Source organism: Oryctolagus cuniculus, chromosome 7, assembly GCF_051225735.1.
Source record: "Oryctolagus cuniculus isolate XC-2025 breed Fujian yellow rabbit chromosome 7, ASM5122573v1, whole genome shotgun sequence".
Taxonomy (NCBI): Eukaryota; Metazoa; Chordata; class Mammalia; order Lagomorpha; family Leporidae; genus Oryctolagus; species Oryctolagus cuniculus.
The window spans coordinates 127149566-127163115 of NC_142873.1; the positions used below are offsets into that span (position 1 = coordinate 127149566).

Sequence of the window (13550 nt, forward strand, 5' to 3'; positions counted from 1 at the left end):
GTGGCGGCGGGGACTCTTGCTCCGACCATGATGTCTGGCGTGGTGAGGACTCTTGCTCTGGCCCCGATCCTTGCCACGGTGAGGACTCTTGCTTGGGCTCCTACTATGCTTGGGACTCTTGCTCCGGTCCTGATGTTTGCCGTGAGAACCCTTGCTCCGACCTCTGTCATGGTGGGAACTCTTGCTCTGGTCCTGGGTTTTGCTAGGCTGAGAATTCTCACTCTGATGCTCATCTAAAACAAACTGAGGGCTCTTGCTCTGGCCCGCATTTATTTTGTGATGAGGACTACTGCTCCGACTCCTGCTACCATGGGGACTCATGCTCCGGCTCTGGCTTCTGCTGTGATCGGGTTTCTTGGTCCGGACCCGACTTTTGCTATATTTCAGACTCTTGCTTTGGTTCTCATTTTTGCTTTGGTGGGTACTCTCACTCTGGTTGTCACTACTCTGGCATTCACTAATGATAACAGTCGAACTACAGCTGGGGACACTGGTACAGGTAGAACTCTTGGATGAAGACAAAGGGCAGCTGTAGGGGATCTTGGGGGACTCTTTACTAGGGCCTTGACAGGCCACAGAGTAGGTATGAAGACCACAGGGGACAGTAGCAGGGGAGGCCTGGGCTCGGGGGCCAATGGGTAAACACTGGGGGTCAAAGGGTGTTCTCAAAGGGATAAAAGAATATATGTGGGTAGAACAAGGGGGTGCCACAGGCTGGCAATGGAGTATGGGTGGGCCCCTGGGAGTACCATAGGTGCCACAGGAGGGTACCACACGCTGTTTATAACACGGAGGGGGGCCTGCAGAGTGATAGAGGGAACCAGAGAGTGGGAAAGCATGGGGGGTGGGAGGAACCATAGAGTATATATGGGTATTGCAGGGCGGTCCTCTGGGGAGTTTATGGGGGCCACTCTTAGCATAATTATTGGGTGAGAGAGGATCACAAGGAAGACGGAGAGGAAGGCAGGTGGGGATAACTGTTTTGAGGGTTCTAGGGACCACAGTAGGTAGGGGAGTCCCTGGGGGAAATTCTCTGGGGCAGGAATTAGAAGGCACCGCCAAGGATGGCTCTGGACAAGAAGGACTGGAGAGGCCAGAGGGAAGACAGGGAGGTGGAGGAGGTGTGCTGGCCTTAGGGGGCTTGGACTGACAAACAGGGGTAGGCTGAGAAGTGTTAACTAGGGAGTGACACTTGTGGGGAGGACATGGCTGTCTTAACTCTGATTTAGGGGGCTTCATTTGGGGTAAAACTGGAGTAGGCAGCGGGGGTTCGTTATAGCTTCTGCAGGGAGGTGACTGGGGTGTACATATATACTGGTTGCCCAGGGGTAAAGGGACACAAAAAGTAGGATAAAGACACTGGGGAGGAGGTGCTTCCTGGGAACAGAGAGGAACAGAAACCATGGCATCTGAGTTTATCAAGAAGTAAGAGCTCTTACCCCCCTCCCAGGACAAGACACAAGGCTTCCTGGGAGCCTGGGGTGGGGACGCGCAAGGAGAACCAGTATTCGCAGAGGGCAGGTGGATGGCACAGAAAGAGTTCCCAGGGGCAGATAGGTGGGCCTCTGAGGAAAGACAGGAGTAATGGTAAGGGCTCTCCTGAGGTAAGCAGGGAGAGCCAGATGTGCCTGCCTTAGAAGGAAGTGGGGAGCCACAATTTTTCCCAAGGGGCAGTTCAAGTTGTGGTTTTGGTTCACAAGAATCTGGAGGCTTAAGGCAGCCATGATAAAAGCTGCCAGGAGGTAACGAAGATGCTGGGGAAAGAGGAGGGTCACTACTTCTTGCTAGGGACGCGTGAGGAAGCAGCGGGGAGATCATCGTCCTAGTTTCCAAAACCCTGTGAGAAAGAGTTGGGGAGAACAGAGGTCTACCCTCCACCGGCTGGTGAGCAGTGAGAGGCGAAAGTGGGAGGCCAGTGCCCAAGGGCCTGTGAGTAAGAGGTGGCGAAACAATGGGACAAGGGCCCTGGGACCCAGGAGTGAGGGGAGGTGAAATCACGGAACCAGTTTCCAAAGATACACGAGTGAGCTGAGGGGAGGTCACCACGCTGGTCCCTGGAGGCCGATGAGTGAGGGTAGGAGAGGCCACCGGACTACAGTAACAGACGCAGGAGTGCTGGTCAAGGCAAGGACTTGGAGGGCAACGAGGCTGTGTTCGCTGGGAACTGATCCAGCTGCAGTAAGCATTCCGCTGATGGAGAGGGGGGGACCCCACAGGGCTGATCCGGTCAAAATACGGGCTTGAAGGGGGAGAACCAGAAAGGTTGGGCCCACCGCAGTAGGTCCTTTCCAGAGAGGAAGAGCAGGATTCAAAAGAACACCTCCCAGGGCACAAGGGAGGTGGTGGAGTTGGAGAGGAGGGTGGTGGGGGCGAGGAGGTAAGCGGTCTGGCTAGGCAAGGGGACGCGCAAGATAGGGAAGAAACTCCAACGCTACTGGTGAGGCAGGAAAAACGGTCTCTGGCGGGAGGTGGATCGCTGCATCTTTGGCCTGCGTTTGGGGAATGGCCGGTAGTATGGGCAGGATAGTCGCTGTAACCCTTCCTGGGCGCCAGGGGCAGCTCAAGGGTGAGGAAGGGGTTGAACCCTTTCCCGCAGGGCGGCGGAGACCCAGAAGAGAAGGGGAAGTCGCTAAAGCATTTTTCGAGGGGTGAGGGCGCCCTGGTCGGAAGTTCAAGGAGGAAGGGAGGAGACGAGGTCATGGGGTGGAGGGAGGGGGAGGGTAAACAGAAAAGGGGGGGAAGGGAGGGAGGAGAGAAGGCAGCGGAAGGGGGAGAGGGGCCAAGGGAAAGGAGATCAAGAAGAGGTGACATAACTTAAAGAATGAGGACGGAGGTGATGACGTAACTTAGAGGGGCGGAGCCAGAAGGCCGCACAGCTAACAAGGGAAAGAGCCTACGATTTGTGACAAAATAAAATTAGGGTGGACCAAGGCGGTGACGTAACAGACCCGAGAGGGTGACGCTCCCAGAGGAGCGGGGAAGACAGCCAAGCATTCCTGAGGGCGCAACAGCGAACGCAAACGAGAGCGGGAAGTGGAAGAGCTGTTTCTCTCTCTCTCTCTTTCTCTCACTCCACACACGCACACACCCGCGCCACAGTTGGAACTTACCCATTTCTTCTTATGTCGATATCTCCGCGGGACCGTTACAAAGCCCACTCGCCCCGCCAGCCCGCGAACACACCTCAGCACCGGCGCAGCCATGACAGCGTGCGTCGCCGGGGACTTCCGACCGGAACCACAGCGTCCGAGCCGCAGGTTCCGGGGAGGTGGTGCGCGCCGCTCTAGAGAAACGTGGAGGCGATTTCGTCCGACGGTCTCCGGGGTTCCGCCTCTCCATACCAGGTGCAAACCCCACCTTCCGCCCCCTTCCCCAGGGGAATTTTGGAGGTGTTGGAAGAAAAGCGACCTCTTGGCCCGCACGGCGGCTCAGTAAGCTAATCCTCCACCTTGCGGCACCAGCACACCGGGTTCTAGTCCCGGTCGGGGCGCCGGATTCTGTCCCGGTGGCCCCTCTTCCAGGCCACGTCTCTGCTATGGCCCGGGAGTTCAGTGGAGGATGGCCCAAGTGCTTGAGCCCTGCACCCCATGGGAGACCAGGAGAAGCACCTGGCTCCTGCCGTCAGATCAGCGCGGTGCGCCGGCCGCAGCGCGCCGGCCGCGATGGCCTTGGAGGGTGAACCAACGGCAAAGGAAGACATTTCTCTCTGTCTCTCACTGTCCACTCTGCTTGTCAAAAAAAAAAAAAAAGAAGAAAAAGAAAAAGAAAAGCGACCTCCTACATGCTAGGAGAAGGATTCGGGACTCCAGAGGTGCTCCTCACTCGGATTCGGTACCAAAGGGGGAAAAAGAGGGGGTGGAGGACCTTGCAGAAATTGGACGAAGATCCTGAAGTAAAGGAAAATGAAACCAGTCAAGGCAAATTGTGGTGAAGCAAAGGAATTTTAAGTTTCGGGCCCTGTTGTTTGCACAGCCCCCTTCGAGGCCCTGAACTTAATTTTGCATTCCTTTTCTGAAAGACAGACTCCCAAGTTACACTTCTGAAAGTGTAAACACTTTCAGAAAGGAACATGACAGTCAATGATCTGATTAGATAGTAAAGCCAGGAGATCAATTGGGATCCAGTGGATCCAGGAGATAAGACAACGGCCTGTATTAGCGTGGTGGCAATGAAAATGGAAAAGGGGGATGGATTCCATTTCTAATTAAGAGAAAATTAGAGAACTGATTGCTCCTATCTAAACAGTATATAGTACACCACACTACCAAGTTAAAAGTTGTTCTTGTTGGGCACCAAAAAATATGTTGTGCCCAGATCGTTAGATCCCCGCAGAGACCCCCAGAGAGTCGATCACACTGAACTGCAAAAGCAAGGTTTATTCGGGAGTACAAGCCGCAACAGGGACCCCATCCAACCAGCCGGCACAGTGGAGGAAGGAGTGAGGCCCCGGTCTTTGTTTGGGAGAGTTTTTAAAGGAAAAAGGGCTACATCAGCAGGAAAAAAGAGTTACATACAGCATGGAGGCTTTGGGTACAGGGAGTTACAGCGGGGGCTTACAGCAGGGAAGCTTTGGGCGCAGGGAGCTACTTTGTTTAGCAATCTCTACTGCGCTGTCCTTGGTCTACCGAGCTAGCTGTCCCTGGTAAGCTTTGATATCTCCGGAATGCCTGAATGCCTGCTTTTACAAGGACCCGGGTCTACTATGGGAAACGGAGGCTGCTTTTTTTTTTATTGTTTTAAAATGGAGTCACTTTGGTTCTTCAGTTCTCAGGACTGGCATTGTAGCGCAGTGGTTTAAGTTACCACTTGTGACACCAGCATCCCAGATCAGAGTGCCCAACCGGAGTTGCAGCTACTCCACTCCTGATCCAGCTTCTTGCCGACATGCTGAAAGCAGCAGAAGATAGCCAAAGTACTTGGGCCCCTGCCACCCATTTTGGAGACCCAGATGGGGTTCCTGGCTCCTAGTTTTAGCCTGGCTCAGACCTGGATGTTGTGGCCTTTTGGAGAGTGAATCAGCAGATGGAATCCCTCTGTCACTCTGCTTTTGAAATAATAAATAAACCTTAAAAGAAATAGCTATCCTCTTTCTGCTTTTATTCCTATTACTTATTACCAACTAATGTATACATACTTTTTTAAAGGTTTTTTTTGTTGTTGTTGTTTTTAATTTGAAAGGCGGTTAGACAGTAGGAGACAGGAAGAGATCTTCCATCCCCTGTTTCATTCGCCAAATGGCTGCGATGGCCAGGGCTGGGCCAGGCCAAAGCCAGGATCCTGGAACTCCTATGGGATGCCAGCATTGCATCACAGACAGCAGCTAAACCAGCTACACCTCAACGCCAGCCCCTAAAGATTTATTTACTTGTAAAGCAGAGTTACAGAGAGAGGAGAGACAGAGAGGTCTTCCATTTGATGGTTCACTCCCCAAATGACCACAACAGCTGGAGCTAGGCCAAGCTGAAGCCAGGAGCCTGGAACTCCATCCAGGTTTCCCACGTGGATGACAGGGGCCCAAGTATTAGGGCCATTTTCTTCTGCTTTCCTACACACAATAGGGAGCTGGATGGGAAGTGGAGCAGCCAGGACTTGAACCAGTACTCTCATGGGATGCCAGTGTTGCAGGCAACTGCTTAACCACCATGGCACAATGCTGTCCCCTTTAATATATATATTTTGTTTTGTAGTCTGCTAAGTTACAATTATCAAAGGGCTAAAAAGTGTAACTCTTGGGGCTGGTGTTTGGCATAGTGGTTAAGACGCTGCTTGGATGTCTGCATCCCATATCTACTGCCTAGTTTGAAGTCTCAGCTTTGCTTAGATTCCAGCTGCTTGCTAATGTGCACCCTGGGAGGCAGCAGGTAAAGGTATTTGGGCCCCTTTACCCATGTGGATTGAGTTCTGCATCTCATACAAATATAAAATGAATGAAAACTTTATTCATCATAAACTACTCATCCAGTATCCTACACTGACAAGTAATGTGGTAAGACCAAATAAGAATTTGAGTTCCAGAAATTATCTAAAATCAGGGGCCAGTGCTGTGACGTAGAAGGTTAAGTCAGCAGTGTTGCCATTCCATATGGACCCAGGTTTGAGTCCCGGCTGTTCCACTTCCTATCCAACTCCCTGCTAATGTGCCTGGGAAAGCAGTGGAAGATGACCCAAGTGCTTGGGCCCCTACACTCAAGTGTGAGACCTGTAAGAAGCTCCTGGCTCCTGGCTTTGGATCAGCCAGCTCTGGCTCTGCAGCCATTTTGGGGAGTGAACCAATAGATGGATGATCCATCTCTCTCACTCTCCTTCTCTCTATGTATCTCTGCCTTTCAAATAAAAAAAAATCCTTTAAAAAATTTTAAATAATCAGCCAAATCATGCTGAAACAAACTTGTTAATAATTGCAAAAACATTAATATCTTACAAAGTATCAATCTGTAATGTTTGAGATAATCTTCTCTACTAGATGGAAACCAGTTCCATGTCTTCTGGACAAAATGCACTTACATTGCTATGGATGAGAATCATTTGCATTGCTTTCAGATAAGAATTATTTGCATTAGCTCAGGGAGCAACACAGTTTACACAGGGTCAGTTGCCAGAATGTGAGCTTGGACTTGGCCAACTTTCCTTTCGAAAGGAAAGAGTGAAAGTCTTGTCATATTGGAGATTCAGTTAGACTTGATTCAGCTATTTAGGCTATGACTACCTGGGATAAATGGAGTTGAAATATAATTAATTTGACTTAAAGAAATTATTATTTGCAATCAGTATTTTTTAAATTTTATTTATTTTTTAGTCTTTTTTAAATTTTTAATTTTTAACAGATTCAATATGGTTTGTAGATACAATTATTATTATTATTATTATTATTATTTTTTTGGACAGGCAGAGTGGACAGTGAGAGAGAGAAACAGACAGAAAGGTCTTCCTTTGCCGTTGGTTCACCCTCCAATGGCCGCCGCGGCCGGCGCACCGCGCTGATCCGATGGCAGGAGCCAGGTGCTTCTCCTGGTCTCCCATGGGGTGCAGGGCCCAAGCACCTGGGCCATCCTCCACTGCACTCCCTGGCCACAGCAGAGAGCTGGCCTGGAAGAGGGGCAACCGGGACAGAATCCGGTGCCCCGGCCAGGACTAGAACCCGGTGTGCCAGTGCCGCAAGGCGGAGGATTAGCCTAGTGAGCCACGGCGCCGGCCTAGATACAATTCTAAGAACACAATGATATTCCCTTCTTCCCTCCCTCCCTTCCTCTCCCTGTCTCCTTCCCACCTTTCCTAGTATTTTTTTTTTTTTCAATTTTATTTTAGCCACAAACTTTTTATTTCATCTGCTTTACCATGCACAAGAATCATGTTCCCACATCCCATGTTCCTGGGTGCTGTGCTAATCTTCCTTCTCACCTTGGATTTTTTCCAGGTTATTAGTCAATCTAATACAAGCTAAAAACAACCATTATTTAACTGGTTTATTATAAAGGATATTACAAAGGCTATGGATGAACACCTGCTGAAGAAATAGATAGGGTCAGGTATTGGAGAAGAGATGCAGAGGTACCGTGCCCTCTCCTGTGCATGCACCACCCCCAGGAGCCTCCATTATGTTCAGCTAACTAGAAACAATTTCTGTTACCATCAGTCTGTGCAGATGCCTGCTCATTTTAGTCTACGAATATATGCTGCCAGGCACTTCCCATGAGCCATACACTATTGAGCACTTTGAAAATTACCTTTTAATCCAAACAACTTTTTTTTTTAATGGCCATGTATCAAGACTGAACGGGTCTGGGCAGGTGTTGTGGCACAGCAGGTTAAGCTGTTGCTTGGGACACCCACATCCCATATTGGAGTGCTGGTTCAAATTCCAGCTCCTCTGCTTCTGATCCAACTTTCTATTAATGCACCTGGATGGCAGCAGAAGATGGTCCAAGTAATTAGACCCTTGCTACCTATGTGATAGGAATTGGATGCTAGCATGGAGTTTCTGGCTCCTGGCTTCAGTCTGGCCCAGCCCTGGTAACTATAGGCATTTGGGGAGTGACCCAGCAGATGGAAGGTATCTTTCTGTCACTCTGTCTTTCAAATAAAAACTTAAAAAAAAAAAAAAAAGATTTACTTATTTGAAAGGCAGAGTGACAGAGAGGGAGAGACAGAGAAAGAGGTCTTTCATCTGTTGGTTTACTCCCCAAATGGCCAAAACAGCGGACGAGGCTGGGTCAAAGCCAGGAGCCAGGAGCTTCTTCCAGGTCTTCCATTTGGGTACAGGGGTCTAAGCACTTGGGCCATCTTCCGCTACTTTCCCAGGTGCATTAGCAGGGAGCTGGATCAGAAGTGGAGTAGCTGGGACTCAAACTGGTGCCCATGTGATGCTGGCATCACAGGTAGTGACTTGACCTGCTACACCACTATGCAGACACCCATTTTTTTCTTTAAGAGTGCTCTAAAATAACTTTATCTCACTATTGCATGGGTTGGCTTGGACTGGGCTGAACTGTCCCCTCTTCTGAGTGATTATAGACAGCACAAGTGCTCCTCCGTGTGGCCCGTCTCACGAAGTGGCCCCTCAGCTTCAGTGGCCCCTCTCTTTGTCTTGCAGCTGAGGGCGCTTGCCATCAGTTTTCTACAAGTTAACCTCTATCCCTGTGAAGGATAAGATAGCATAGTCAATAGCAAATCAATCAAAGGCAAACCCCTGCACTATTGTGAATATGCGCCCAGAAATCTGCCTGTTTAGAAGTTCTAGATAATCTTTTTAGATGTCTCCTCTTATTGGAATGTAAGATTCAAACAAAAGGGGGACTGTACTGTGGTATAGATGGTTTAGCGACCACCTGCAGCACTGGCATCCCATTTGGATGCCAGTTCAAGTCTCAGCTGTTCCACTTCCAATCCAGTTCCCTGCTAATGGCCTGGGAAAGCAACAGAGGATGACTAGAGTTCTTGGGCCCCTGCACCCACATGGGAGACGTAGATGAAGCTCCTGGCTTCGGCCTGGCCCAGCCCTGGCTGCTGCAGCCATTTGGGAAGCCAGCAGATATCCCTCTCTCTCTCTCTCTCTCTCTCTCTCTGCCTCTCTGTAACTTTTTTTTTTTTAATTTATTTATTTACTTGAGAGGCAGAGTTACAGAGAGGGGGAGACAGAGAGAAAGACCTTCCATATGCAGATTCATCACCCAAAATGATCACAACTGCTGGCACTGGGCCAATCTGAAGCCGGGAGCTTCTTCCAGGTTTCCCACGTGGGTGCAGGGGCCCAAGGACTTGGGCCATCTTCTACTGCTTTCCCAGGCCATCAGCAGGGAGCTGAATCATAAGTGGAGCAGCCAGGACTCGAACTGAACCCATATGGGATGCCAGTGCCACAGGATGCTTAACCTACTATGCCACAGCGCTGGCCCCATGTAACTTTCAAATAAAAAAATAAATTTTTAAAAAGAAAAATAAAGTTTTCCCAATGTTTGTTTATTTTTAGCCACTTGAAAGGCAGAGAAAGAAAGAAAATCAATTTTCCATCTGCTGGTTCTATCCTCAAATGCCCCCAGCAGACATGGCTGGGTCAGAACAAAGCCAAGGAGCCTGGAACTCCATTCAGGTTTCCCATGTGGATGGGAGGGGCCAAGCACCTGAACCAGCATCTGCTGCCTTCCAGGATGCATTAGCAGGAAGCTGATCAGAAATGCAGTCACCTGGACTGGAACCAGCACTCCTACATGGGATGCAGGTGTCCCACATGGCAACTTTTTTTTTTTTTTTTTTTTTTTTTTTTTTTTTTTTTTTTTTTTTGGAGATGTGGTTACAGATAGAGAGAGGGAGAGACAGAAAGGTCTTCCATCTGCTGGTTCACTTCCCAATTGGCTGTGACGGCCAGAACTGCGCGAATCTGAAGCCAGGAGCCAAGAAATTCCTCCAAGTCTCCCACGCAGGTACAGAGGCCCAAGCCTTTGGGCCATCTTCTACTGCTTTCCCAGGCCATAAGCAGAGAGCTGGATCGGAAGTTGGAGCAGCTGGGACTCAAGCCGGTGCCAAGTGGCAACTTACCCCCTTGCACAATACCTGCCCCAGAACCTAATATATATATATATTTTTAAGATTTATTGATTTGAAAGAGTTATAGAGAGAGGAGAGGCACAGAGAGAAAGGTCTTCCATTCACTGGGGTTCACTCCCCAATTGGCTGCAATGGGCAGAGCTGCACCAATCCAAAGCCAGGAGCCAGGAGCTTCTTCTAGGTCTCTCACACGGGTGCAGGGGCCCAGGGACTGGGGCCATCTTCTACTGCTTTCTCAGGCCATAGCAGAGAGCTGGATCAAAAGAGGAGCTCTGGGAGCTGAACCAGCGCCCATATGGGATGAGATGCTGGCATTGCAGGCAGAGGCTTTACCTGCTATGCCTCAGCACCAGCCCCAGAACCCAAGATTTAAAAGAACAAGGACTTTGTTTAAATCATTGCTGTTACAAGTACTTAGAACTATGAATGGCACATAGTTGGCTCTCAGCAAGTACTGAATGAGAGATGAAAAAGAGATGCGGTATAAATGATACTCAAGAAGTTTGTTACTTAGTTCCTAGCAGATGAAGGGAGTCATGTGTATGGAGAAAAGTTTTTGGTTTTTTTTTTTTTTTTTTTTTTTTGACAGGCAGAGTGGACAGTGAGAGAGACAGAGAGAAAGGTCTTCCTTTTTGCCGTTGGTGCACCCTCCAATGGCCACTGTGGCCAGCGCACCGTGCTGATCCGATGGCAGGAGCCAGGAGCCAGGTGCTTTTCCTGGTCTCCCATGGGGTGCAGGGCCCAAGCACTTGGGCCATCCTCCACTGCACTCCCGGGCCACAGCAGAGAGCTGGCCTGGAAGAGGGGCAACCAGGACAGAATCCAGCGCCCTGACCGGGACTAGAACCCGGTGTGCCAGCACTGCAAGGTGGAGAATTAGCCTATTGAGCCACTACGCCGGCCAGTTTTTTAAACAGACAAATTGAAGTCCAGATAAGGCTCCACTGAAGAGATTAAATATGCTAGAGAACAGAGTGAGCGTTGTGATGCAGTAGGTTAAGCCACTGTTTGGGACACCTGTATCCATTTAAGAGTGCCTGGGATCTAGTCCTGCCTCCACTTCCAATCCAGCTTCCTGCTAATGTGCCTCAGAGGCAGCAGATGATGGCTCAAGTACTTGGGTTCCTGCCACTCATGTGAGACCCATCGAGTTCCCAGTTCCTGGCTTCAGCCTGGTCCAGCCCCAGCTGTTGTGGACATTTCAGTCAGTAAGCATGTGATGATCTCGGTCTCTTCTTCTCTGTCACTCTGCCTTTCCAATAAATCTTAAGTAAAATTAGAGAAGAGGTATTCCAGATCCCCCAGTCCTCAAAGGTGGTGTTGGGATCATAGCCACAACCTTTGTGGTAAAAGGCCCAGCCTCTGTTTAGCCATTGCAAAATGCTAGAGCAAAGGAGAGAGGGTTGGGTCTGAATAATAGTTTTCAAACATTTTCACCTTATGACCCTTTTACACCTAAGAATTATTGAGAACCTCCAAAAGCTTTTATTTCTTATCTATTAACATTTGCTAGATTAGAAATTAAAATTGAGCAGCTGGCACTGTGGCGTAGCGGGTAAAAGCCACTGCCTGCAGTGCCAGCATCCCATGTGGGTGCTGGTTCGAGTCCTGGCCGCTCCACTTCTGATCTAGCTCTCTGCTGTGGCCTGGGAGAGCAGTGGAAGATGGCCCAAGTCCTTGGGCCCCTGCACCTGCGTGGGAGACCCAGAAGAAGCTCCTGGCTTCGGGAACGGCGCAGCTCTGGCAACGGCGCAGCTCCGGCCATTGCGGCCATCTGGGGAGTGAACCAGCAGATGGAAGACCTCTCTCTCTCTGCCTCTCCTCCCTCTGTGTAACTCTTTCAAGTAAATAAATAAATCCTTAAAAAAAATTAAAACTGAAATTTAAAAAATATTTGTTCATTAAAAAATAAACCTTATATATTAACAAATATCTTTATGAGAAATAATATTTCCAAAAATACATTTAGAGAATAGCAGTGTCACAAATCTATTGCAAATTGGCCGGCGCCGCGGCTCACTAGGCTAATCCTCCGCCTAGCGGCGCCGGCACACCGGGTTCTAGTCCCGGTCGGGGCGCCGGATTCTGTCCCGGTTGCCCCTCTTCCAGGCCAGCCCTCTGCTGTGGCCAGGGAGTGCAGTGGAGGATGGCCCAGGTGCTTGGGCCCTGCACCCCATGGGAGGCCAGGAAAAGCACCTGGCTCCTGGCTCCTGCCATCGGATCAGCGCGGTGCGCCGGCCGCAGCGCGCCGGCCGCGGCGGCCATTGGAGGGTGAACCAACGGCAAAGGAAGACCTTTCTCTCTGTCTCTCTCTCTCACTGTCCACTCTGCCTGTCAAAAAAAAAAAAAAAAAAAAAACAAATCTATTGCAAATTAATGTGTGGATTAATGGAAGACAGCTGGATTTTCTTAACCTCTTCTTTGTTTAACATTGTGAAATAGTCTAGTGGAATATATTATATAGAAGTATATGAGGAAAATCTAGGATCAGGTTAGTTGGAAAAAGGAGTATCTTAACAGCCCTCATCAATAACTATGAATATTATTTTTTGATATTATACCTAAACTTCTTGTAGTTCCCTAAATGTGTGCATTTTGAAACCCTTATCAAGAATATTTCTTACTCTGTGATATTAAAATCCATTGATCTGGGACGCTTAGTAGTTAAGATGCCAGTTAAAAACACCCATATTTCACATCAGAGTACCTGGATTCAACATCCAGTTCTGGCTCCTGGTCCAGTCTCCCGCTGATGTAGACTCTGGGAGACAGCAGAGATGGCTCAGGTAATTAGGTTGCTGCCACATGTGTGGGAGACCTGGACTGAGTGCCCCACCAGAGCCGTTGCAGACATCTGGGGAGAGAGCCAGCGAAAAAGACCGATCTCCTCCTCAACTAGCAGGTGATGGGAGGTCTCCTCACTTCTCTAATTAAAAAAAAAAAAAAAAATTCCAGTGCCGGTACTATACAATGGGTTAAAATTGTCGTTTCTGACACCAGCATTCCATATTGCAGTGCTGGATTGAGTCATAGCTGCTCTGCTTCCAATCCTACTTCCTGCTGCTGTGCCTGGGAAGGCAGCAGAAGATGGCCAAGTACTTGGTCCCCTGCTACCCATATGGGAGACCTGGATGGAGTTTCTGGCTCTGGCTTAGGCCTGGCTTGGAACTGGCTGTTGCAGCCACTGAGGAATGAATCAGCAGATGAAGATATCTCTGTCTCTTCCCTATGTCACTATTTCAAAAATAAATAAATAAATACTTTTTTTTTTGGACAGGCAGAGTGGACAGTGAGAGAGAGAAAGGTCTTCCTTTTGCCGTTGGTTCACCCTCCAATGGTCGCCATGGCTGGCGCGCTACGGCCGGCGCAGCGCGCTAATCTGAAGCCAGGAGCCAGGTGCTTCTCCTGGTCTCCCATGGGGTGCAGGGCCCAAGGACTTAGGCCATCCTCCACTGCACTCCCGGGCCACAGCAGAGAGCTGGCCTGGAAGAGGGGCAACCGGGACAGAA

General features: G+C 49.5%; 1 protein-coding gene and 1 long non-coding RNA gene across 7 annotated transcripts in view; one reads left to right on the plus strand and one right to left on the minus strand.

Moving 5' to 3' along the window:
* Nucleotides 1-4769, minus strand: part of NSUN4 (NOP2/Sun RNA methyltransferase 4) — a 54675-nt gene extending 49906 nt beyond the window's left edge. For all 5 annotated transcript variants that reach the window (XR_016211043.1, XM_089300736.1, XM_089300735.1 and 2 more), the window contains exon 1: nt 3111-4769. Coding sequence is in view for 4 of the 5 variants with exons in the window: in XM_089300736.1 (XP_089156862.1) it covers nt 3111-3203 (93 nt within the window). In the remaining variant the exon portion in view is untranslated. The remainder of the gene's footprint in view (nt 1-3110) is intronic.
* LOC138850659 (uncharacterized) lies at nt 3229-11911 on the plus strand. Of its 2 annotated transcripts, none has more exons than XR_011390732.2 (2): nt 3229-3344; nt 4765-5076. It is a non-coding gene; the product is annotated as an uncharacterized LOC138850659 (long non-coding RNA). The 2 variants fall into 2 exon arrangements; XR_016211044.1 differs by lacking the exon at nt 4765-5076 and adding an exon at nt 11674-11911 and having other exon boundaries at nt 3253-3344.
* The last annotated feature ends 1639 nt before the right edge of the window (nt 11912-13550 follow it).